Consider the following 27197-nt stretch of genomic DNA (forward strand, 5'->3'; position numbering starts at 1 on the left):
CACAAATGATACTGATATCACACAAAAGGACACAAGATGGCAAATATGGGATTGTCTCTTTCACACAATATGGCAACTATGGAATTCATCTCTTTCAAACAGCTTTTCAATTAACCTTTTACTCATCATCATCATCAAACATCAAATGGCATTTAAAGTATTTCTTAACATTAACTAGATGGCATCGCAGTGCAATTTGCAAGCAGTACCAATAACAAACTATTGGTATGGTGTGTTCATTCTATATTACAAAATGATTACTTAGTTCTTATCAACAGACAATGCACGATTTTAAAGCGTTACTCTACAGTAATATTATACATACACACCAATTGTGGTTAACTTTCACCAGATGCGGTAACACTTGCAGTAGGTGTAAATAGTTTCAGATTCATTAGAACAGGAAGAACCCTGTTTTAAAGAATTAGCATCTATTTACAAGTAACTTTCAACAATACAGCATCAAGTGAAAGTCTGCCTTTAAACGTCTCCTACTAAACGTACCACTGATTGTAATGGCCTAGGCTATATGATGTTCACATGCCTAATATTTAGTCGCATCGTTCAACACCAAGGCTATTCGATTTTGGCCAATTCATATTATTTTTAAACATCTGAGAAGTTATTGCACTATCCACTATTAATGGAATTCATTTTTTCATTGTCGAATCATTCTGAGGCATTGGTTTGAAACATTAATTACCGTAACCGTGTGAATCTCACTCTGCTATTAATTGGGGGTGGTTTCAAATTACTTATAGCTGTTTCTTCTAGCATTCTCTATATCCCTTCTAATTATTCAAAAAACACATTTAACCGTCAAACACATTTAACCGTCAGCTATCCTGTTTTAAAGATACCCTTTAATATTGAGAGGTAAGCTCAGGCCTTATCACAACATTTTTTTACTGTAAGAGTCAAAACTTCAAAAAGTTCCCTTTAAATTTGTGAGCTCTATATTGAAATCTCATTTCTTTCTTCACACAATTACGGTAAAGTTTCCTAACCAAATTATCATTTCTTATATAATACTGTCCTGTTAATTACGATACAAGTTTCAAGTAATAGTTGGATCTTAAGTTTACAAACCTTAATAATCCTCTATTTTTGTAGCGTACCAAGTATCTTTACCGTGTAACTAGGAATGTGCCACAAACAAACATACATTTATTATATTTTCAGTGTTGTTCCACAAAGTGAACAAATTGAACCAAGATGAGAACAATCTTCCAAAGTCAGCATTTCAAGCAGGAATAGAGCAGCTTTGGAGTGCCTTTGAAGCAGTTGAAACAAGCTCTTATCGCAAGATTGTGGGCAGCCTAGCCAGGCAAGCTGGTCTTACTACAAGAACTTGTGCCTAGCAGAAGGCACTTTCCAAGCAGATTATCCAAACAAACTACAAGAGTAGTTCTGTCTGGAAGTCATAGCCTAGCTCAAATTTCACTTCCCAACATGTCACATTACTTGATCTTCTGACTTCATCCACTTATCCTCACCATTAGAAACATATCCACTTGCTTTTTGATCTCTTCTTTTTAAACAACACATTCTTTTGTAAATTTCTACCGGGGGTCTTCTACAAAATGTGGATGGTTTGGAGTGACAACATTTTATAACAATGGTTTGATACCACTATACTTTTATCCAGGTGCAAAAGATCCGCAGCAGATGTTGCTTCTCCTTTTCTTCTTTCTCTTAAACGTAACTTTTCAAGGGGTCTGCGATGTTAAATCCAAAAAATCATATGAAATTAATATACTTTCAAAGAAAATTTAGCAATATAAGTTTACAAAGGTGGGGCGTAAACTTAAGAGCTAAACTGGTACTTAAAATGCTTTTCGTCGAACGGTTTTTCTAGCCAATATCCGTAGCCACCTTCGACGAAGCACTCATTCAGATGTTGTTTTGCTAATTGAAAATCAGTTGCCAATCGTTTAGCTTCTAAATACCAGTCTGTTTCCAGAAGGTCGTTTCGGTTGAAACAGACGCAAGTTTTGCGGAACTCGTTGAATAACTCCGCTTTACAAAGAACAGATCGCACCTTCTCATCCGTGCATCTGACAGAAACAAAAGATTAATTAGTTTTGGGCTTAAAATAAGAAAAGATACACTTAATTTATCCCACTTTAATTACTGATAAAACCATACTGATGCCCACCTTAGCTCACTCTCAATTAGCCCACCCTCAAACTTGGATTTTCAAGAAAAAAAAAATGAGTATGCAGCTTTATCTTTTAGGAGGGAGGGAAAGCAGTTATTATTTAAATACCAATCAGTCGTCATAGACGGCTGTTATCAGGTCAATAAAAGTTAACACTGTTCACACACATTTGTTACAACAATTATCTTAAGCTCTGTCTACACTATCAAACATTTTGTGACAAAAATGTGATGTCAAATCACTACCATATTTGGGCACACTTTTTTTGTCAAACTAGTTTGATAGTGTAGACAAAACTTTAAACTAAACACAAATATTTAGTTCACCGACCTTCCTTTTGTACCATCGGTGACCTCGGCTTTTGCGCATCCTGCGAACCAGTTGATGCTGTATTGTTTAGTTTTTTCGGTGGTTCTTTGAGTCTCAATCTTCGTGACATGTCCAAGTAGCGGGTGGCTGACACGGTAAGTAGGTGGTAAGCACGTTGTCAGGTTTTTAGTCTCGTGAACATTTTGTAAACGACAACAAACCGCTCTTGACAAGTGGCCATGATGGTAAAGTGTGCCTAAGAAGATTAAGCGTATAATTTTGTAAATATATATTAGGGGAAAATATTGAGTAATATAGATAGGGGCCTGTTTATACTGCACATAAAAAAAATATCCAAAAAATATCTTACCAAGTGTGAGTGAACTCATGTATAGTGGATCGAGAAAGTGGCTCAATAGCGCCCCCTGTAGTCCAAGAACATTCCATCTTGCAATTTTGTCACTACATGACATAGTGCGTAGACGCTCTCCTCTGTTAATCCCATCCCATGTTTGCATATGTTCTCCTTCAATAGGATTAGTTCCCTCTCCTTTAAAAAAAAGAGTAAAGAAATTGTATAATGTCTTAATTTCCAAATAGATTTTAGTTTTAAAGAAAATAATACCATATTATATATATATATATTATATTTTTTGAAGGTTTAAACTATTCGCACTCCTGAGGATGATCAAAGTGTATTGATCGAAACGGCAAGAAACTCAACATTTCTTTTCAGAACTATATATACACATGGTGTACCGCTTCATAACTTGTTATCAACATATATATATATATATTATACTGTATGTTTTTAATACAGAATAGTGATATGTGTAGTTTTGGGTCCTAAACTAAACCTGGTTTATAATGATAAGTTGATAAGTGTTGAACAAGTGAATATTTAAATCAACACTGTATGAGGATGACTGCATACTGGCATTTATGTAAGCAAAGTTATCATCCAAAAGCTGGAGTTTATTTTTCATAGCTTATAACATTTCATAATAGAGGTATTCTAATAATAGTAGTAAATGTCTGATATTTCCTACCTGTCTCTAGCTTTGTTCGCAATAAACCCTGATTCCTCTTCTCAAGTGTCGCCACGTGTTCCGCTTTACCACTGAAATCCAGGTCGGCCGGAGGACCTTCTACGTTTGGTCCGGTGTCTGAGCGAGAAAATTGCGAGCCGTCTCCACAAGGTGCTGTACTAATATATAAATGAAACGTGACGTCATCGTTTACTCCCAGTTTTCCAGATGGCTTCCGGCAAAAAATAGATTGTTCCGGGTCCTGCTGGTATGAGCGTAATTCATTGTACAAGAACCTGAAAAAATAACGTGTTTAAAAAAAATTATGAGATATGGTGTATGGCATGTTTTAAATTTAAAACACTGAGCAACATAGAGAGATGTAGCTGAAGACCATAAGCTCTGTCCACTCTATCAAACTTTAAGTGACACAAAAAAATGTGATGTGCCCATATATGGACATGATGATGTCATATCACTACCATATTTAGGCATATCACTAACATATTTAGGCACATCACGCTTTTTTAGGTCAAACTAGATTGATAGTGTAGGCAGAGCTTAAGCAATGGTATGACTTCTATTCAAGGATCCTCTTGACCTTTGTGTCGGACAGACGATGCTTTTCCATACATGAACTAACAGACTCGTACCCATATAATATAACAATATGGATTTACAGCTCTTGGGAAGTTTATATAATATATGGTGTAATGGAAAGGGATTGGACTAGTATGTGGGAGACATTGGTTCGAGACCTGTCTATGTCATTACTTGTATCATCCCATGTTCCTCTTATTGCTTCATCTTTTGGATTAGATGCATAGCTGTTGGTCCTGTATACACCATACTTTGCACATTGCATAGATTGCCAAAAAACGATTAAATTTTAATGATAAAGAAAACAAGTTTACAATAGCTGGAATGGTTGGTAGTGATCTCCATGCTGTTGGATACATGTGCATGAGATAAGAATTGTTATTATTTTTATTCACATTTTAACGATTGAAAAATTTATTAACCTGCTATTTTTTTCAACATATGAGATTCATTGTTAAGTTCACAACCAGAACAAATCAATAATTTCAAATAATAAATCAACTCTAATGGACAAAAATCTATTAGAATTTTTAGTGAAAAAAACCTAAAAAAACAATCAGGTGAAAATGTAGGTTGTTTCATTCTTTAAATTATTCCGATTGTCAAGAAAAAAATAAGACAAATATAGGTTGCAAATTTATGATGGTTTGGTCATTTTTGAAAATCAATTATCAAACTTTATGATTAAAATAAATGAATATAAACCGGATAAAACGAATCTTCTTCATTTAAAAAATTTCACAGGGGTACTGTTAATTCATTGGTTTAAATTATCAATGATAAATTGTCGCAGCTAATGAGTCTAGAATATCTAAAAATGACTTGCAATTACCGGATAATTTAAACAGTCAATGTGTCCCTTTAGAAGTTGACCCTAGGGAAATCCCTAACGCTTATATAAGACAGCTGCTGATTGGTCAGTTATTCCCTGTAGGATGTTGGCCTTACCTGATGAATGCTCGTCTCGTAATGATCTCTGCATGCGAATCGTTAACAGTTAAACCTTCCATACTAAGCATATCACCGGTCACACATCGATTACCTGCAAATATCATCAATAACGCATTATTTTTACTAGGATGTCTCTGTTTTAAAATTCAGTAAAAATCATTATATATTTTTATTTCATACGACAAAATATTTCTTTTTCATTAATCTACAAGATTCTCAGTGCTAAAAAGTGCTGTATCCACATATTATGATAATGTATTATAGGCAATTCCCTAAATACAGCATCTCATATGTATCACGTGTGGTGCCTGTATCAAGGAAGGTTAAGTTAAGGGTTTGGTTAGGGACTATGATACAAGCGTCACATGTGTTTCACATATGATGCTGTATCATAGAATTTGCCTATGACACTGGATTCAGATACGGTACTGAGAATCAATGTTTACAATCTGGAAATTATAATTGAACTTTCTCGCTTGATAGAAATCGTTGGAAAGAAAGGCTGCAATAAACAATCAAAACAGCTGACGTGAGTTATGGAGACATTTGGGACATGCGACAAGACATGTAATAATGAAAATAAAACAACATATTTTAAACATGTTTTTTTTATAACTAATTAAAGAGTTAGTGATAATTCATCTATGTTGGTGAACTTTTGAACAGCAAACATCAAGAATGCAGACACTACAGATTCCATTGTAAACTTTAATAAAGGATTGAAGCTGGTACAATGGCAACAAATCGGACTTGTGCGTGAGGTGGCGTAAGCTCCTAACCTACATGTCCGTTGTGTAGCAGGATGCTTATTGTCTCATCCTTCAAATGGGACATAAAGTTGTTGTCAATTCTTCAACATAAGTTACTATATAAGTTTCATACAGCATGTAACTATACATTTGGGTGATCAAAAAGATCAGAATTGTACTGGGAATAACTACATTTGAACCACTCCGTAGAGCAGGGGTGGGGAGAGTAATGGGTAATGGGATATCAAAATGAATTGTACTGGGAATAAATACATTTGAACCACTCCGTAGAGCAGGGGTGGGGAGAGTAATGGGTAATGGGATATCAAAATGAATTGTACTGGGAATAAATACATTTGAACCACTCCGTAGAGCAGGGGTGGGGAGAGTAATGGGTAATGGGATATCAAAATGAATTGTACTGGGAATAAATACATTTGAACCACTCAGTAGAGCAGGGGTGGGGAGAGTAATGGGTAATGGGATATCAAAATGAATTGTACTGGGAATAAATACATTTGAACCACTCAGTAGAGCAGGGGTGGGGAGAGTAATGGGTAATGGGATATCAAAATGAATTGTACTGGGAATAAATACATTTGAACCACTCCGTAGAGCAGGGGTGGGGAGAGTAATGGGTAATGGGATATCAAAATGAATTGTACTGGGAATAAATACATTTGAACCACTCAGTAGAGCAGGGGTGGGGAGAGTAATGGGTAATGGGATATCAAAATGAATTGTACTGGGAATAAATACATTTGAACCACTCAGTAGAGCAGGGGTGGGGAGAGTAATGGGTAATGGGATATCAAAATGAATTGTACTGGGAATAAATACATTTGAACCACTCAGTAGAGCAGAGGTGGGGAGAATAATGGGTAATGGGATATCAAAATGAATTGTACTGGGAATAAATACATTTGAACCACTCAGTAGAGCAGGGGTGGGGAGAGTAATGGGTAATGGGATATCAAAATGAATTGTACTGGGAATAAATACATTTGAACCACTCAGTAGAGCAGGGGTGGGGAGAGTAATGGGTAATGGGATATCAAAATGAATTGTACTGGGATGTTTTAAGCTACATTTCAACCACCTCGGAGAGTAGGAGTATGGAGGGTGAGTAGTCAGGGTTTTGGGTAATGAAATATCAAAATGAATTTTACTGGAAAGGTTTTAAACTAAATTTGAAAACAGTTGACCTAATTTGGGGTTGCTATCTTTGCTAGTTATTCAAATATCGGTAAAATAATTAAACCTTTTTAAACACAAAAATGGATGTATCTTTTATGGTCAAAAGTTAAACTAGTTAAGAGCGAGAAATATATGAAATCTTTTACTAATAATACATATACAGATAATATACATCAAAACGTGCGGAAATTTCAAATGAATCTTATAAATGATATTAATGCATTGGAGGGTAAAATAGTGTAAATGTAATTCAGTTGATCCAGATAACATAATCACCAAACAGATAATTATTCTCGATGAAACTAAAGGCCCAGTTTAAGTATCCAAATATCCTTCATAATCTGCCCAAAGCAACCATATTCCTTCATGCCATGTTATCTCTTATACTAAATTAACTCCGCAATTACTATTAACGTGAATTCATTACATACATTTGATGCTCCGAAAAGTCGATCTCATTTATGACGGCATTATGGAGAATGGAATGGCTGGGTTTTATGACGTCTGAGGTTAAATGTGTCCTTGTCGCTAGGATCGCATTATCAATATATAATTCCTAGATTTATTTTATTACGCAAATTACAGCCTGAATTTGTTTATTCAAAGTTTGATAATATAACTTAGGTTTCTTTTTTCTAAGTTTGTATGTACAGCACTTTGGAACAAATATAATTTAAAAATAAAAAAATGTTCTTGTTTTGTATGTCACATACTAAAATCATATACAATAAATGGCAGTATTAAATTGAATGTTTTTGTTAAATTTAAGATAACATGTCTTTATGAAAAAACAGGACTTTTATGTACATGTAAAGCTCTGTCTACACTATCAAACTTTATGTGACAAAAAAATGTGATACCCAAATATAGTAGTAATATGTCCTAATATGGTAGTGATATGACATCATAATGCCCGTATATGGTCACATCACATTTTTTTTGTCAAATAAAGTTTTATACTGTAGACAGTGCTTAAGGAAACATGTTTTACCCTCATTGTTCTCCTTCGGATTGAACGTAAAGCTGTTGGTCCTGAATACTTAAAATGCATGTTCATGATAAATAACTTTGTACAATATTTAAAAAAAAAAGAAATTTTAACAATAAGAGATTGTCTCCCAGTGTGCTTATCCTGGTAGATGATGCACTGTGGCTGTACTGTGGGTCCTTAGAGGACTTCATAGGTCAATTAATGACACCTTATAAGCTAAGGGACGACAACAACTCAGGGACTACCACTAGTATCATATGATGTGCCCATGGACATGATGATGTCATATCACTACCATATTTAAGCATATCACAACCATATTTGGGCACATCACACTTTTTGGTCAAACTAGTTTGATACTGTAGACAGAGCTTTAGAGTTTCCACAGGCAAGGCTAATCCTTATTTTTAATCTATCTTAACCAAACAGAACCCGTATGTAATAATCTGTCTTCATTTTTTTCGCAAATATACTTTTAAAAAAAAGGAAATAAACCTAGGCGCAGGCTTTTAACTAGAAACTATAAATCTATTCACAGAGTTTTGTAAGTTATCACAAACAATAATGGAGGTAATTGTATTTGTTCCGCAAAATGTAACATTTGTTGAGCACAATTTTAGGTTAATGTTCTCAGTGGAATTACTTAATTTGATTTATAGTCAAATTAGGTAAAGTACAAATCAGATCAAACATTTCTGTTTAACTATTTACAGAATTCATTTATCATTCATCACATAAGTGATTAATTTCAGTTCTTGCGATTGTTAATTAGTTTTGCCTTTACTACTGAAAAGACATAATATATAGTTTTGTTTGCCTAATAATACATGCATACTTTACTTAAGCGGTTGAATACAGCAAGTTGTTTTTAAATTTAAAATGCTAACGCCATATAAATTAGCTTACAACCGGGCTAACATTTATTTTTTTAACTGAAAAGAGTATGGGCAAGTATGTTTAAACAAATTTGGGCAAGTATGTTTAAACACATTTGGGCAAGTATGTTTAAACAAATTTGGGCAAGTATGTTTAAACAAATTTGGGCAAGCATGTAATAAAAACCAGTCTGGACAAACATGAAGTATTTAAACCAGCCTGGGAACACATAAATAAAACTAGGCAAAGTGTGTACTAAAATCAGTCTGGGCAAGCGTGTAATAAAACAAGTCTGGGCAAGTGCGTACTAAAACTAGTTCGGGCAAACCTGTACAGTAAAAACACCAGTTTGGGCAAGTGTGTCTAATCCGGGCAAACATATAATTAAAACCAGTCCAGGCAACATGTTTTAAAACCTGTCTGGGCAAGCATGTGATTAAAACCAGTCCAAAAAAGCGTGTATAAAAACTAGCTTAGGCTAGTCAATTGAACTTGTGTGCCCAGTCAATGATGGTTTGAACTAATTCTCTTGTTTTGCCATTTCAAACGTTCATTTTCTATGTGCCTCTAAAAATATTTGACAAATAAATAAATTAAACATATGCAAAGTTAATGGTGTGAGTTGGCTTCTATTAATGTTAAGTACTCGGCTTCCTTATATCGTATTTCAACACATCAATGCTAATATCATGTCATCAAAATTTAATGCAGGAATGTAGATTTCTGTTACTGCTGGTTAGTTTTGAGTGGACCTATTTCGGTTAATCTTACAGACACCTCAAGTACAGTGTGATGTTTCATTATATGAACACTTCAGCATCTAGCGTTTCAAATACTCATGAGGAAAAATTGTATGAAAAATAAGAACAAGATGTCATGGGACCTAACTGGAATATTAATATTTTAAGTTTTGTTATTAAGATATGTGATAAAGTTTCAATTTCATAGCACCAAAGAAAGAAAGAATTGTACGAACGGAAACGGAACAAGTTTCAAGGTCAAAGAATGACATAAGAAAATAGAGGACAGTTTTTGTAATTTAAATTTAACCTGCTTTTTAAAATATAGTTACTACTGTATTATATTTAAAATTGCAAAAATAAAGTTACACTTTGTAATAAAATTCTACCTTTAAACTTGTTATTCACGATAATAGAATATATAAGAAAACATTAATCTATGCCACGTTAATATGTAACAATCTCACAAATTCTAAAATACACATGTCACCAATACAATTCATTTTCCCAAAGCAACAAGCATAAAAGTAACAATAATAATACATTTATCCATTGGGAGAATGACAGGAGAACAATATGTTTTTTTATAATCAAATATAAAAATAATTTGAAGAAAAATAAAATGTCGAAACAAACATGACAATCAAATGTAGAAGATGAATAAAAAATTGCACAATAAAATTGTTTTTTCTATTATAATTCAATATTTTTTTCCCCATTTTTATCATAAAAAATGTATTTCAACATGTATAGATGGGGTCAGTGTAAAATAAACATAATAATAATAATAATAATTTATTAGGAGTTTACACTTTTACCACATTGGCGCTCGACCAAGTGGAAGGTGCATCCATAAGAAATATACAAAAAAAAAACAATTCGACTACAGTAACTACAATACCATTGATAATTATCACTACAGCAGCAGGAAACCTACATACCTGTTCCTAAGCTAACGACCACGCCATCATCATCGTTGCCCCGACGCATTATGAGGGAAGCGATTACGGATCGACCCCCAATACTTTCTCGGATGTCTGCTGCCAAGTCGCTGTATTTCTGATGAGCCAATCCAGCTATCTTGTCAAAGAAAGTTGAGTTTGGCCCAACCGGCTGAAATGATGAAAATCAAGAACAAAAATGTTAGTATTAGTTTCATAATTATTTGTAAGTGGTTCTTTCTTGGATTGACCACTACAAGAGGCTGTCTTAGGTCTGTGATGCTTTCAACGTCATCCCATTATAAAGCTATGTCTACACTATCAAACTAATTTGACAACAACATTGTGATGTGCCCAAGTATGGTAGTGATACTCCCACATATGGCAGTGATATGACATCATCATGTCCATATATGGGCACATCACATTTGTTGTCACATAAAATTTGATAGTGTAGACGGAGCTTAAGACAAACACTAAACCCACAGCACAAACCATACTTCAAGGAGTATCCAATAAAAGCGAAAACGAGATCGCTACAGCATCTGGCCCAGAACTTCTAAGAACTTCAAAAACATAGTGCAGTGCATGTTGATTTTTGTAAAAAATTGAATGTGTTTTATTAGTTATTCTCTTATCAAAAATGGATTGAGCTCTGCTAAATATGTTGTTATGTGGCCTCAGAAAACCACAAAACAATACTAAAAGTGAGAACAGTTTTATATAGACAAATCGGAATAAGATTTCTCCAAGAAAAATTGAATGTGAACTAGAAATAAATTAATCATAAGAATTTCTTTGACGAATTCCCTAGCTTTCAGTACCGCAGTTTGTTAAAACACTTTTATTATTGCAAAATTGTTTTCAGAAAAATTTTGATATGATTTATAAAAAATATATTTGATACTGAAATGAATATTTTAAAATGATTATCACAATCAATACTAAGGTACAACTGTTGCCAGGTCATCTGAAACTATTTGCCCAAAGATTAAAATAAACATTTCTCTTATTAATGTATATTATTTTTTATTGCAAGTATATGACAGCTGCTGCTCCTATGGGAGGCCAAAGGTGTAATAATTAATGAAATAATAAAAGATTTATACAAAAATGATAGTTAATATAATGCAATTAAATAATTTTGTGAAACAGACTTCTGATCAATTTTAATGAGCTTCAGAATATGAAATCTAAACATGAAATGAAACATTAACAGATAGGTTGAGAGATGCGGGTGATAGCTGAAATTCGAATACGTCTACGTAGGCTTACTAAAAAGGAATTTTCAGCGAGTTGAATGTTCTGATAAACAAGAAAAATTAGAACAGCAAGTTACAATTATTGTTAAGAACTCATGTGGCAAAGTTTCTCTTAAAAACTCTCTTGATATCTGTACTTTTCAACTGTATTTTTTCTGGATACTAAATAAATTAAGAAATGCACATTAATATTTGTTACATAGTAAACTTAATTCAATTTATTTTAATATGTTTGATTTACAGCGCACGTATTCAACTGCCTAATTTGTACATTTGAATTAATAGACTTGCACCGTGACGAGCCGTAAAATCTTGTTTTACATTGTACCATAGCTTCATACAGGTGAAATTGCTATAAATCATAATAAAATAATAATTAATATTTATTGTTTATTATTATTCCCTTAGCACTGACAGTAATTTGTTAATTATTCAATAATATTGTGATTTTTATTAATGATTTTGTAAAATGATAAAAATTTAAATTAATGCAAATGTTTTGTATTTAAAATTGATTAAATTTATTGAAAATGTATGTTGCTCATAATAAACAGCGAACCTGTACCGTGTCAAGCCATAACCTGGTTGCGTTATTCATATAACAGCTCGTAGTAAATTGGTATACTTCAAATCTAATATTGTACATTGTAAAAAACGAGCTCTGTAAAAGCCAACGATAGTAATGTATTCCCTACGGACTAAATGCCATTGTTAATTATTTATTTGCCAAATATTAATGATCTGGGAAAAAATAAAGTTCAAATACGCAATTGTCGATAAACGATTCAATCACGCGACATATGCCTGTTGTAGATCGAGGCATGTGGCTGAATATTTTGTCTACAAAGGACAGTCTAGGGCCGAACATTAAAGCGTTGAATCTATAAAGGTGTCAGATGCATCAACAGCTGTCCGCGAAAAACGATTGACAATGTGAGAATGTGAAGTGATTCTTTGATTTGAAAATTACCTGTCTGAATAATTAAAAGATTAAACAATGAATAAATTAGAAAGCTTAGGTAATTTGACACGGCTTAACGAGTCATATCCGTGAAAATGTGACGAACAGAACTGGATTGTGATAAAATTAAAAGAACTAACTGACTATACGGTATTTACGATGTGATTATTTCACAAGATGATAACTTATTTAAGCTTCTAACGTGAAAGAAAATCAAATTGAAAAATGTAAGTACATAAATTATTAAAAGCAATTACAACTAAACCATTCCAAATGAAATATGGCTGGAATAACGACATAGAACCGTGGAACAGAACCGTGGAACAGAACCGTGGAACAAGACATGTGAAATACAATTTGCCAAAAAACGTAATAATTTTGAATTGAAACAGAAAAATTGTCAAATGAAAAAACAAACATTTATTTGACAAAACAAAATAATACCTCGCAAATAAATATTAAGAACTAGTATCTGCCTCAGACGTATTGGCCCATGCATTTTCCCTGGTCAAGGTGGGCACTGGACGAGAGAAGCCCTTGATCAATGTTAGGACCAATCAAGGTGCTTTAAACAGTCCTGGCTTTAGTTTCATCCATCACTCAGATGAATGTAAAAATTAATTGACATTGACAAGCAAAAACATATAAGACAATTTAAAAACACAATTATTCTTACCTGTAGAACAGGGGGTCCATTTCGTTTTGGCTTGTACATGCCCTCCTTCATGAGAATACGCAACGCATAATCTGCCGCTTCGCGTCGTGCCTCCTTCTTGTTTTTTTGTTCTGCCGGAGGAAAGACTCTGCCTCCTAATTTTACACGATATGTGAATCTGATAATATAAAAAGTATGCTTATTTATTTTGTAGCATGAAAGTATATATGGTAGTGATATGCCCAAATATGGTAGTGATATGCCCAAATATGGTAGTGATGTGCCCAAATATGGTAGTGATATGCCCAAATATGGTAGTGATATGCCCAAATATGGTAGTGATATGCCCAAATATGGTAGTGATGTGCCCAAATATGGTAGTGATATGACCAAATATGGTAGTGATAGTGATCGACCCAAATAATAATGATAGTGATATGACATCATCATGTCCATATATGGGCACATTACATTTTTTGTCACATAAAGTTTGATAGCGTAGACAAGGCTTTCAAGTTCTGGTTTCTGAATTGCAGCAATTTTGTTTCAAAATTTTACAGAATCCAACAGAACCAATCATTTTACTATCAGTATTACCTTCTAAATCAAAACGACACACAACTATTTTTGATCTAAAGTTTAAAAGGTGAATGAGGATGTTATAAATGTTTATGAAAAATAATTGCAAACTATCGGAACCAATTAATTCTAAAAATGTCATCGTTTAATTTTGCGTACTTTTACTAGAATGTCTTTTGAAATACCGGTTGACTATTTTTTAGCTTTAAATTAAAGATATACTTTCCTCCTAAAAAATAATTTTTTTACAAATTTTGCATTCAATATGTCATTTTAATGTCACGTAAAAGTTATTCACTTTGACCAAAAACCAAAAAATTATCTGTCACATAATGGTTTTTGGTTAAAGTATAAACCATTTCGATTGTCTTTTTATAAGTGAAATAATAATTTTTTTTTTACATAAATAAATAACTTTTATTAAACAGTAAAATGGCATATTGAAAGTCTGATTTTATTTTTGTTCATGTTTTTTTTTTTCAGGTAAATAATTTTTTTTAAAATCCAATTTTTAGTCAAAGGGAATAAATAATAATATTATAATAATTATGGATGACTGCACTAAATTTGTACTGTAGTAATCTATAATCTACTGACGTCTACTGGAGCAATTTAATACAGCTTTCTTAGAACAACATGGTAATGTACTGTATATAAATTTATGCTTTCACTCGAACTGATCAAGACAAAAGAAATTGTAATAGCTCTAGGCCTGTACACAATTAAACAACTAGTCTTTGCAAGGAAATGAGGTTTGTACTTGGGGACAGGTTAAGTACATTAGAGTATACAGTGAAGAAATGATGGAAACAGGATATAAGTCTTGCTGCTAGGAGTTTTATGCAGAAGTGTTATATGCTGTAATCCACACATAACATGTATTGTATAGGGATTATTGTAGAGTTGCATGGGGACTGGTTATCCTGCACAAGTAAAAACCAGTTATTAGTGTGTGTTAGGCCTAACTATTTCCAGTTGTTTGGCATCAGAAATGGGACAACTTTCAAATACAGTCAACTCTCCCAATACTGGAGTCTATGAAAACCGCGAACTCTCCAAATACCAGACTTTTCAACAGTACAAAGTACAAACATTCATTTTTACCATTAAAAACACATTCCGAATACCATACTTTTCAGAAAAGCAGACATAGTAGGCTAGTATAGCCCAAAGGTGTCCGGTATCGGAAGAGTTGACTGTATTATGGTTAAAGTGTGCTGAAACACCATTTAACCAGTTATTACTTCACAACTAAATGTGATGTAAGCAACGCTCAAGACTTTAGTTGTCTATTTTCAAGAAAATGAATATGCACATGCAAACACATTTAATGCTCTGCTTTGTTAAATAGAGGCTAGCTTGAGAAATAATAATTATGCAACCATGTCTAAAGCTCTGTCTACACTATCAAAAAGTGTGACGTGCCCTAATACGGTAGTGATATGACATCATCATGTCCATATATCAGCACATCATATTTTTTGTCACATAAAGTTTGATAGTGTAGACAGAGCTTTACATATATATATATATATATATATATATGATTTCATTTTACTATCATCATTGATTTTCACAAAGGCAACAAAAACAAGTTTTGTTTTTATAAAAGATTTGCTAAACTGGAACCCTTACCTTGGATTATGCGATGGACCGCACTCTTTTACAAGAGCAATCTCATGTGGAAGTTGTCGAGATTGTGCGTACTCTGTCAGTGCGCTTATTGGATTCTTCTGTGTGTAGTCAAAACGTTCTTTATCAATTTCCATAGATATCTCTCCAACTTCCATTGGTACTGACATATCGTCAGTAAGAAGACCACCAGAGCCCATATGGTGTCCTGCCATATTAGACTTGGCTTCTGCTGCTGCCTTTCCTTCTGGTGTGATCTGCCACGTGGGTGGGCTTTCACTGACTTTTCGGGCAAGGCCTTTCTTCTGTAGTCCATACACGGTGGGATTGATTTCACGGCAGACGTTCAGACCAACAGCACGAACTAAATCAGATGTGGATATCGTATCAACCGTACTGAGCGCTTCTAGTATTTTTTGTTCTATACTTTCTTCTGGAGACTCCATAGAATCGTGAATCAACTGATTACTGCCTCTTGCAATGATTACATTATTGTTTCCATGGCTGTGCAGAGCACTACTTGAAGTTGCAATTGATACTGATATGGAACCAGCTCTCTGACTAAACCCATTATTGAAATTTAACGGCCCATTTCTTAACGATGTCGGAAGTTCTCCAGTGGGAGGGCTGCCATCTGCTGCCACCTGCTTCCTCCCGGAAGGTGTGATAACCCACAATGGTGGGGAATCTTTTACTTTTTTAACAAGTCCATGCCTTTGCATGTTGAATAATGTGGGATTTATTTCTTTTTTTCTCTGCAGGCCAACAGCTTTAGCCAATTCGTTGGCGTGTATTGAATCTGTCTGTGACGATAATGAATACAGGAGTTTCCAGCTTAATTGATCATTAACTTGCATAGTAACCGTTGCAGGGTTTGGAGGGATACTTGAACTGTTTTCTTCGTTGCTTTCATTGCTGGAGACCTCTCCGTCAGCTCGATCCGAACCGGACGAACTTCGTCTTATATGAACATCTTCTGTTGTATTTGTTGTAGCACCAAAACTCACTGAACTCTGACCCGGCCTGTTCTCTTTAACTCCATCTTGTTTTACATCCCATTTAGGTGGAGATTCTGAAACTTTTTGTATCTGACCACGTTGTCGCATCTTGTACAACATTTGATTGGCTTCTTTTTTCGTTTGGAAACCGAGAACTTTTATTATTTCCCGCGTCTCCATTGGCCCATTGTTTTGTTGCAAGACATCAAGCACTTGGTCCATACTTCGCCCACTCATAGCTGGAACATGAATCAGTAAAGAACCCTACAAAAACAATATTAAAAGATTCTTAATAAATATAATGAGTCTTTGAGGATCATAACATCCCATAGCAACAAAAATTAGTAGATTTAAGTAGTCGTAAGTAGAAATAGCTCTATTTTTAGTAGCCCTAATAGTTTTTAAGTAGACCTTTTTATCTCGCCTACTAAGGATTTTAACTCAATGAGTCAACGATGGAATGACTACTTACCAGCTATATAAAATAGATAGTTGATTAATAGTTACTGGCTATTAATTATTTGTTAACAGTCTATTGATAGGGTATTGGTAGCCCTAGTATAGCTATTATAAGTAAACAGTTGATAGATATGATACTTATAGATTTCTAATAGCTATCTGGTAGTCCATATCTATCTATTGTATAAAATAGATAGTTTATTAACAGTTACTGGCTATTATCAGTTTATATCTATTAATAGGTCGCTGGTAGCCCTTGATATAGCTATTAAGTAGACAATAGATAGATATATACAACTGTGTTACTCACAGATTAAAAATAGTGAAACATCTATCTAATACTATTAGTTGGGATTTTGAATTATGCTAATGAGGTAAAACCTATTAGGACCTATCTAAAATCTGCCTAAAATCTACTTATTAGTAGGTACCTTAATAGGTAATAGAGCTATATCTATTAAGGCGATAACTTATAAGGCTAATAGGTATAGAGCTAGAGCTATATCTACTTAGAGTTTTTGTTATGGGATAGAAACTCAGAATGTCAAAGGTCACATAGTGTTTACAAAATATTTGATATAATCAAAATCATTAATAGTTACTATTGTTCCTTTGAAATCTAGTGTTAGTTTTACATTATATTTTATGCTGTTATTTGTATCTTATTCTGTTTTTTTATTTCATCTCTTTCAAACTCTGCTTTCATGATATAATAATGTACAACCTTTAACCTTTATCAAAGAACTTATAACACAAGAATCTCCTGTTCGTCCGAAGCGCGTAACAATTTCGAAAGGCATTGTGGGATAGAATAGAGCTATGGGTGGCGCCATTGTGAGCCATGGAGTAGGGCGCCCGCATCAAATTAGAAAGTCAAAATCATAGAGGGGATCTGCTAATGCTCTAGGGGGTATAGAGTAATTGACTGAGGAGTAGGGCGCCCGCATCAAATTAGAAAGTCAAAATCATAGAGGGGATCTGCTAATACTCTAGGGGGTAGAGTAATTGACTTCCTAGTTTGGAGGGGGCGCTGCTCCATGCTGTGGAATGGCGTCGCCCAGTTTGACCTTTTAACCCTGTACTTCCGATACTGTGTTTTGAATGCAAAATTGAAGAACAGGAGATTCTTGTGTTATAAGTTCTTTGCCTTTATTAAGAAAGACATCCGCTGTCAGGACCCAACAAAGTGTCCCATTAATAGTTTCTCCTAAATAGAAGTTGGCTGTTTAATATTTTGAATTCAATAAATGGGACTACTTTTTTATTTGTTTAATATCCACTTCTATATTCTTACTTTAAAAGCTTAATGTGGCTACCAAAGAATTAAAACATAAAATAAATGCGACAGTTACTAAGTACCCACTAGGTGAAAAGAACTGACACAGACCCGTTATACCCAAGGACGCATTGGCCAACACGGGATACGATGTTGTGGACGTGATCACCGATGCTGTGGACGTGATCACCGATCATGTCCAAATCATCGTCGATGCACCTAAATACCCATGATGATTAAAAGTAACGTAGCAAAAACATTATTATAAAATGTGAAATCCTAAGTAATAATTGGCTCATAAAAAACACGATGAAAGATACAAACTGACATATTTATAATCATCAATAAGTTATAAACTTGAGAGGTATGTTGTAGCATCATCATGTGACTGTAATGTGTAACTGTCAACGTTTTAATAATTTATCCATCGCAGTCTGTCATAGATTCGACGTGTTAATCCTGTATGTACTAAATGAGTTTAGTAAATTGGTTTGGTTGGATATGGTAACCTGTATCCAATGTTACCGGGTTTCATAGTTTTTTAGTTTTATAAACCCCTCGTTTAGACCATATTATTAACAAATGTACTACAAAATTTAAGAAGTCAACTAATAATTTCTTTTCAGCATGGAAAAAAAATGTTATTTATAGATCAACATGCTTTTTTTTTTCTTTATTTTGCTTTTTTAATTTTTAATTTTTTTTAATTTTTACCATCATTTATCGTATATTATATTTATATTAAATTAATTTCTGTTAAAAAAGTCTTTAAACAGTGATTGGGTTCGCTTTTGACAATCCTGGCTTTTTGTTTCTTGTTGTATATCTATGTATTCTGTTGTAATTGTAATAAGCCGATATTGAATAAATCAAAAATAATCTAGGAGTCTAGTTGAATTATTTTTTAAAATTAAAAAATACAAGAAGTCAATCAACTAATACTCTTTAAAATGCTACAGAATGGAATAAAATTCACAAAAAGAGAAACTTAGCGGAATAACCCATGAGTCTAGTTGAATTAAAAATATTATTATAATTTCTATATAATGTTTTACTGTATGGATACAAAATGGCCGTTATTAGTGAAATGTAGTAGGTAAGCTACAGCACTGTATGCATGGAACGGACACAAAATGGCTGTTATTATGAGACAATAGAAAAGTTACTTACATGGAATAAGACACAAAATGGTCGTTATTAATTCAAGTGTAGTTGATAAGTTACTACACTGCATGCATGAAACAGACACAAAATGGCCATAATTAGAGAAAATACAGTAGATAAGCTAACTGCATGAAACGGACACAAAATGGCAGCCATTGTATTAGAATAACCTACTTCATGGAATATAATTCTGAAATCATAAGCAGACAACACACTTTAAATCATTTGTTTTAATTGGATTTCTCTTTTAGATATTAATATTAAAGTGCTTTTCTTCATTAGCCTGATGACCAAAGCTACTGCCACTTAAAATTCCAATTTTCAAATAAATAAACTTCATCAATTTTAAGTAATTTTAATTAATTATACTAAAAGGAAAATTAACTTGTAATAGTATTCATAATCGAATGAGTTCATTTAAGAAGCATAGCTTGCACAGAAGAGTATAAATGTGAACAGACGAGAGATATGATCCATGCTTGTCTTCTTGTGATCGTGAATATATAGTGGCTGTAGATCTATTAATGTTTTTAAATCTCAATAAATCAGTTAGTTGTAAAAACGCGCATCTGAATATATGATTTGTTATCCGTCAGAATGAATACCTCAATATAAATCTAAATTTTCGTTTCAAATTAAAATCGATGAATATCACATGAATATAGACAGTAAAGGTTAGATGGAAAAGGTCTCGTTGGGACTATCAGAAAACAATATCTATTAAAAAGCTAACCTCAGTAGACTGTTGGAGTTGACACATTTCACGGCCCTGCTTAATTATTAAACAAGTCATATACTCATTGTCACCCATTGCTTCAAAACTCTAGGAATCTAATAATCTGTTATAGAAATAAGTACTGAAAAAGTTAAAGAGAAAATGTCTTCAGGTTGTACTGTACAATTAAGTTGCAATGTCATTTTTGTTTATAATGACCAACAACCAAAAACCGATTTAAAACAAAATTGTTCTTTTATTCATTTTTGTTAATTTGACGTTTGACATTATTGTAATATAATAGTTAAAACATCCCCTACAATGTCTTTTCCTAACTTATCAAAATAGTTATTTTAGATTTTATACATTCATGTAAAGTCTAATATGTCATATATATTTTGCATTATTCATAACATCGCATTAATATTAATGGTATTTTTAGTCTATATTACATAGCCAAGGGAAAATAAAAAATTCATATTTTGCATAATTTAAGAAATCAAATAAAGATTATTCGTGCAAAGATATCGAATCCTTGACATTGAATATGTCTTTGTTTGAAGTGAAGGAAATAAAGTTGTTAAAGACAGCATTTCATGCGTTTTGATATATCTATTTTTTTGGATTCACACCTTTAGATCCGGGTGGCACACTTATAGTACAAAAGTGCATTTTTCAAAATAATAAATTATATCATTTATTATAACAAATATGAAATACAAAAGAGAGAATTTTTTTTATTACATACCTTATTGACGAAGAAATAAAAACAAAGATAAACATTACTATTTAGTATTAATTACATATAACTTATTACAAGTATCACATAAGGTTATGCCAGTCTAATCATAAAAACTGAAATTTTTTCCCAACGTTATAACAATTGTTGGAAGTTTAAAAAAACAAAATCTCTTTATCATTATGCCAGCCTGGTGTTATCTTTATAACACTGATCATTGTCACAAATCATGTTATTATTCTAGCTCAGTCTACACTATTCAACTTTATGTGAAAAAAAAAATGATATGGACATGATGATGTCATATCACTTCTATATTTTGGAATATCACTTTTTTTTTGTCAAACTAGTTTGATAGTTTAGACAGAGATTTAGAAAAGTTGTAATATAAAATAGTTTTTTTCTTTTATGGCTTAATTAGGACCTCTTGCAAACCAGTACTTTACTTTGAAAGAATTATTCCAGAATAAAGATTTATATATTTACTAAACAAAATTCTTAAAAAAAACAATTTGATTTCTAACATATTTTTACAACAAATTGTATATGAAAATGTAGTTTTGGTGTCTAACTTACTTTCTTTTGTTGTACGAAATATCGAGGACATGTTGGCTGTAAAGCATAATCTTCCAATAAATAATTTAAATTATTCCTTGATAACACATGAATATTACTGAGAACATTAATATAAGTCTGCAGTCAAGGGAGAATAAAAAGATTTAAGAAATATGAACATAATGCATAATTTAAAAGTGTGAAATTATTCACAAAAATATTAATTATGCTTGCAAAAGAATTAACGTCCACTGATGTCCGTCGCATTTAGGTAAATTTTCAGTTCGTTGACTTCAAGGGATGGATTATTTCTTGATCAGAATTTTATGAAAATACACTTTAATTGCTATTTTATGTAGCATAAAAGTTAAGCAGAAAAATTCAAATTTTTGAATCATGAAATTCAATACTTGCTAAGTTTAAATGACTTTTGTAAAACTACATTTGTGTTTCTTTTTGTACATTTTCAGTAACTAGATCAAACTGATTACAACACTACTTTAAACAAGAATATTTCTTATAAAAAACGCTGCACTCTTATTGTTATTGCTAAGGTCAAGTCTGCGGGTCACTTCATCAAGCCTAGATACTTATCCTAAGTATCCTATTACAAACAAAAACTTCAATGGACTGTTTTGATAATAATTCAATGTTTATCTGACAGTGAATTATAGTAATATCATGGGACTCATAAATACCAGAAATGCTTTGGGATTTGTCATTAGACTCTTTTCCCAGCCGTTTTTTTGGATTCAACAGGTGGTACCTATAAATTATAGTCGAGTTTCCATTTTAACAAAAATGTCAAAGTGTAGTACTATACTGCTGCTTGATTTCATCTAATGAATGAGTAATCTCGTGTGACGTAGCGGGCTAGAGCAGCAGCGTGAAAATGTTGTTACTGCGACAATACACAGTAGAACCTTTAGAACCAAACAAATTGTTCAAGAAAAAAAAGATGTTGAGTCCTATGCTTATTTGGTCGATATTTATTTGATGTTGTAAGACTGTAAAAACTTGTTAATTTGTTTTATCAGTGTTTTTTTAATTGGTATCTTAAATATTTGTTCACTCATAAGCCATAATTGGATGGTCTTGTTATAAACAAGAATGTGTTTTAAAAAATAAATAAATACCTGACATGGTATCAGTTGAGAACACTATTACCTTCATCCAATTGTTGGGAAGGTACAGTATATTTAGAAGAGTCAGTCCATATTATTTGAATTTTATATAAGAAATTCTACTAAATAAATTTACTATGGAAGCAAATTCCCACAATGGAAACCTTAATCAAATCAAATATATCAAGAACACACATTTTTATTGCATCTGGGTTTAGATTTTCAAGTAAAAGCTTCCAAAATTATTACAAATTTGATTTATTTTACTTCTCCTATAAAACATGTGATCTTAATCAAGTCTAATATAATTCAGTTTTATTACCAAATCAGACAAATTTCACATACGTGTAAATACGAGTAAAACCAATTTTATAAATGAAGTTTTTTAGATACTATTTACAAAATCAATGGTGTAACTTCAATCTTGCTACGTGATCTTGCCTCTAGTATCAGATTTTGCTGTAAATCGATTTTGTCCTTTTTATATTCCTGAAGTAGGACGGTCAGAACATCAATTTCACAGCGACCTCAGTTTTCTTTTTCTTTTTGTAACGTATATCATTATAAATTTGGACCTATTAATTCGGCAGCGTGGTTTTAAAAATTTCGGCATGTTTTTTATCTGTCGGTTGTAAACGAGACCGAAAGGCACATATAATCAGCTGCCAATCATTTACCACTTATCTACCCCATCAATCAGCACATTCGAACGAGCTGTCAATCAAACACTACTATACTCGCCTATCAGTCAACTGGTACTTATTACTGTACTGTACGCAAGAAATGACTGATGACTTACTAAAGAACGTGAAGACAGGTAAAGTTTTGTCACTTGTTGAAGTTTACTTTAATTAAAAGAGACTCCTTCTGGTATTGATAACAATCCCATGCACTAAAGCTCTGTCTGCACTATCAAACTTTATTTGACAAAAAAATGTGATGTGTCCACATGGACATGATGATGTCATATCACTACCATATTTGGGTATATCACTACCATATTTGGGCACTTACATCACACTTGTTTTGTCAAACTAGGACCCCATTTACACTTCATCGACGATTTCTTAGCCGGCCCGAAGTCGGCCCGACGCCGGCTTTCTTTTTAGCCTGCAATGTGTTTACACTTACCCAAAAAGCCGGCCTCGGGCCCCTACTATTGTGTTTACACTTGCTCTCGCGGAAGAGTGCTCGATGATACGATTTCGCTACATTCACGTCATATCCGCTCATGTGCGTCTTAAAAAGTTAAAAAGTTGTCGATCTACACTAGCCTAGGCCTAGGCCTATCAACTTTATCAAAAAAAAAATCAAATAACGGTATTTAATATGGATCAAAACAATTGTATTATTGCTTTACTACCAATGTTTGCGTCTCGTTTTCTAAAGAATAGTAGTAGATAATACGCCCCTTTTTTACGAAACGGAAGACATCTTCGATCGATGAAAACACAAACAATGCCGTTCAACGAAGCGTAACTAACAGAAATAACATAGCGTTTTCAGCCTATTTTCGGAGGAAAAGTTACTTAAAAATTTGTAACTCCTCAACGGACAGTCGTATGGACAAAATTTTTACTGTAAAATGTTCTTTAAAGATTAGCCTATATAACTGTGTGATTAAAAAAAATTATAATTTTTTTTTTTCACTTCTTAAGTCCATCGAAAAAACACCACAGTTTATAAGCATATGCGCCGGGTGTCCTGAAATCCCCTGAAAACGCTATGTTATTTCTGTTGGTTACGCTTCGTTGCACGGCATTGTTTGTCATAGATCGAAGATGTCTTCGTTTCGTGAAAAAGGCGTATACATCTTCACCAATTTAATTTCAATGAAGAATTTCCGATTCATCAGCAATAAGTTTCGTAAACTTAAAGCTATAGTTGACCCAGAACGTTCATTTTATGACCGCGAGTGTTTACACTATACGAAGTGCCGGCCCCAAGCCCGCAATTGCCGGCCCGAAGCCTACTCTAGACTAGGCTCAAAATTGAGCCGGCTCGGTTGTTCCCAGAGTGTTTACACTTGTGCACTTTTGGCTCGGAGCCGGCCTCGGGCTCGCTAAAAGCTGAAGTGTAAATGGGGTCTAGTTTAATAGTGTAGACAGACCTTAGATCTTTAGAGAACAACCAGAAGATTCACTGAATATGTCCAAACAAGAGTACTCCAAATAAAGATAGTTAATAATTAGTTTATTTAAAGAAAAAGACATTTTGTCACTTGTAGAAATTTGACAATCCTACACACCAAAAGAAATACCGGAGGATCCACTGAATAATTTTAGATAAAATATATATTTATAAATAATATAAATCCAAAGGAAAATTACTGAAAAAATGACAATGCTGTGGGTACAAGTGGCTGGATCTCAATGGAGATACAAAATAAATAAGCAATAAAAAATGACAATGCTGTGGGTACAAGTGGCTGGATCTCAATGGAGATACAAAATAAAATAAGCAACAACAAAAAAGTTTTTGAGAGATACCTGATATGCATGGCTGTCTACAAGTGTATACCTAGTGTATGTATTATATCCTAAAATAATCTTTTTATCAAGTTATAGTTTATAACTAAATTAAAAGAGAACTGTTACACTGTAAAAAACTTAATCAAAATCTATAAACCTAGGCTTCACTGGGCTCAAAATTCACTCAAGCAAACTTGTAGTAATTTGCTAGTATTTTTTTCATTTTTTCCCCAGGTAGCTATTTGTTTGCTGGTGGTAATTTTTTGAGAAAAAAAGATTACTTTAATACAGTCGTGCAAAGATTTGAATAAATTTGAATTAATTAATTAACTACATTAACTACTGACATAGAGAGAAATACATTTAGAAGAATATTTTCTAGGATAGCACAAAATGCTTATTTCAATTGGGGTCTTTTACTTACATTAGCTTGATGTGCCAATTTTTATAAATTAAACTTTTTGTAGAATTAATTTCTAGTTGGCTTGCTCATTTTGCTAGTTAGAGAACTGCGGTAGTAAATATTTGTTTGTGGAAAAAAATGTAAATTTCTAGAAGTTTTAAATAGTTGATCATTTTAAGGTAGCAGTTTATATTAGAGAGATTTTGTTTGCTAAAGAATATTCAAATATGCCATGATGATTTTTGTATGGCAATTAATGTACAAATGTAATTATAACAACCAAATCAATGCCCTAGTTTCTTTACCTATCTTTCTGTTTATCCTTATCCCGATTTAAAAATATTCAGAACGTAAATTAGATATGCCATTCTAAGAAAAGAAACATGCACCCTTGTGAATTAAATATAACTCACAAATTCAATCTAGAATAGCGATCATTTAAAATAGAATATTGTAAAGAATTTCATATCAGAAATTGGCAAAGATTCTTGCGTACCGCCATTGTAAAAGGAAACGTTTACAGCTAAACAATCAAAATTTAAATTGTTAATTTAGCCAATTACAAAACTAAACTTGTGCTGGAGGGTGATTGGCTAATAACAATATGCACTAAGTATACGGTTTCGCAACTGGTTGAGTTAAAGAAGCTAATGTGGAAAAGAAGAAAGTGGAATGGCAATAAAGAAAATTGAGTAATCGCGTAGATTGATCATGTGACACTGCAAGGTCATCTGAGGGGCTGATGATGTCGGCTCTGAGCTAACTACAGGGTTTACAATTTGATCAATAAAATTACTAGATATATAATATCATACAAAATAATACTGTATCGTTTGCTGTCTTGTTTTTGATTGCCACAAATCAAAGGCCGATGATAGATTCCTGAGGCAACTTAACTCGTTGAACTTAGGGGAATGTCATCAACATCTTCCATTACTGTACAGAATCTCGTTTGAGTTACTCAGAATAGTCGCATATGTCAAAAGCATATTTAACATCTTTCATTTGGAATATCAAATTTGATTGAGACCTATAATGTATTGATGCCAAAATACATTAAAGTAGTCAATTTAACTAAACTACCTGATCTAACAAAGTAACTCTCTAATTCTCATCTCTTATCTCATAGCCTATTTCACCCACTGCTGTGTGAAGGCCTCCTTCAGCTGTTTTCATTTAGTTCTGTTCCTTGCCGATCTTTCCCATGTTGCCGTTTCCATGTACGTTGTTATATCGTCACGCCATCTTCTTTTTTGCCGTCCTCTTCTTCTTCTCCCTGTCCTTGGCTGCCATTCATTCAATCTCTTCGTCCATCTGTTGTCGTCTCTTCTGGCTATGTGTCCTGCCCATGTCCATTTCAATTCTTTGATCTTTACCATGATGTCTTTGACTTTTGTTCTTTTCCGTATCTCACTATGCTTTACTCTGTCTCGTATTGATAGATTTACCAATTTTCTTTCCATCGCTCTTTGTGTTGTTATCAATTTTTGTTCCATCTCTTTCGTTGTTGCCCATGTCTCTGCCCCATAAACTATAGTTGTTAGAACTCTCTAATTACTCCTATTATTAAAGGGCATTCAAGTGCTTCTGACAATGATATGAAAAGAGAAATGGAAAGAAAAATGGAACGAAAAATGGAAAGAGAATGTTTGAGGTCACAT

The 27197-nt window shown here is 33.1% G+C and overlaps 1 protein-coding gene across 2 annotated transcripts in view; it reads right to left on the reverse strand.

Moving 5' to 3' along the window:
• Positions 1-827: 827 nt before the first annotated feature.
• The window catches only part of LOC140054658 (double-stranded RNA-specific adenosine deaminase-like), a 51822-nt gene continuing 25452 nt past the window's right edge, over positions 828-27197 (reverse strand). Inside the window, exons 1-9 of one of the 2 annotated variants that reach the window (XM_072099733.1) lie at positions 17103-17173; positions 15636-16894; positions 13443-13599; positions 10544-10715; positions 5047-5140; positions 3520-3794; positions 2841-3020; positions 2492-2726; positions 828-2057 (exon numbers count right to left, since the gene is read on the reverse strand). In XM_072099733.1, coding sequence (XP_071955834.1) covers positions 1808-2057; positions 2492-2726; positions 2841-3020; positions 3520-3794; positions 5047-5140; positions 10544-10715; positions 13443-13599; positions 15636-16867 — 2595 coding nt within the window. In that variant the 5' untranslated portion in view covers positions 16868-16894; positions 17103-17173 and the 3' untranslated portion in view covers positions 828-1807. Of the gene's footprint in view, positions 2058-2491; positions 2727-2840; positions 3021-3519; positions 3795-5046; positions 5141-10543; positions 10716-13442; positions 13600-15635; positions 16895-17102; positions 17174-27197 lie in introns of those variants that run through there. The other variant, XM_072099732.1, reaches the window with a different exon arrangement.

The sequence above is a fragment of the Antedon mediterranea genome, chromosome 7 (genome assembly GCF_964355755.1).
Source record: "Antedon mediterranea chromosome 7, ecAntMedi1.1, whole genome shotgun sequence".
NCBI classification, from domain to species: Eukaryota; Metazoa; Echinodermata; class Crinoidea; order Comatulida; family Antedonidae; genus Antedon; species Antedon mediterranea.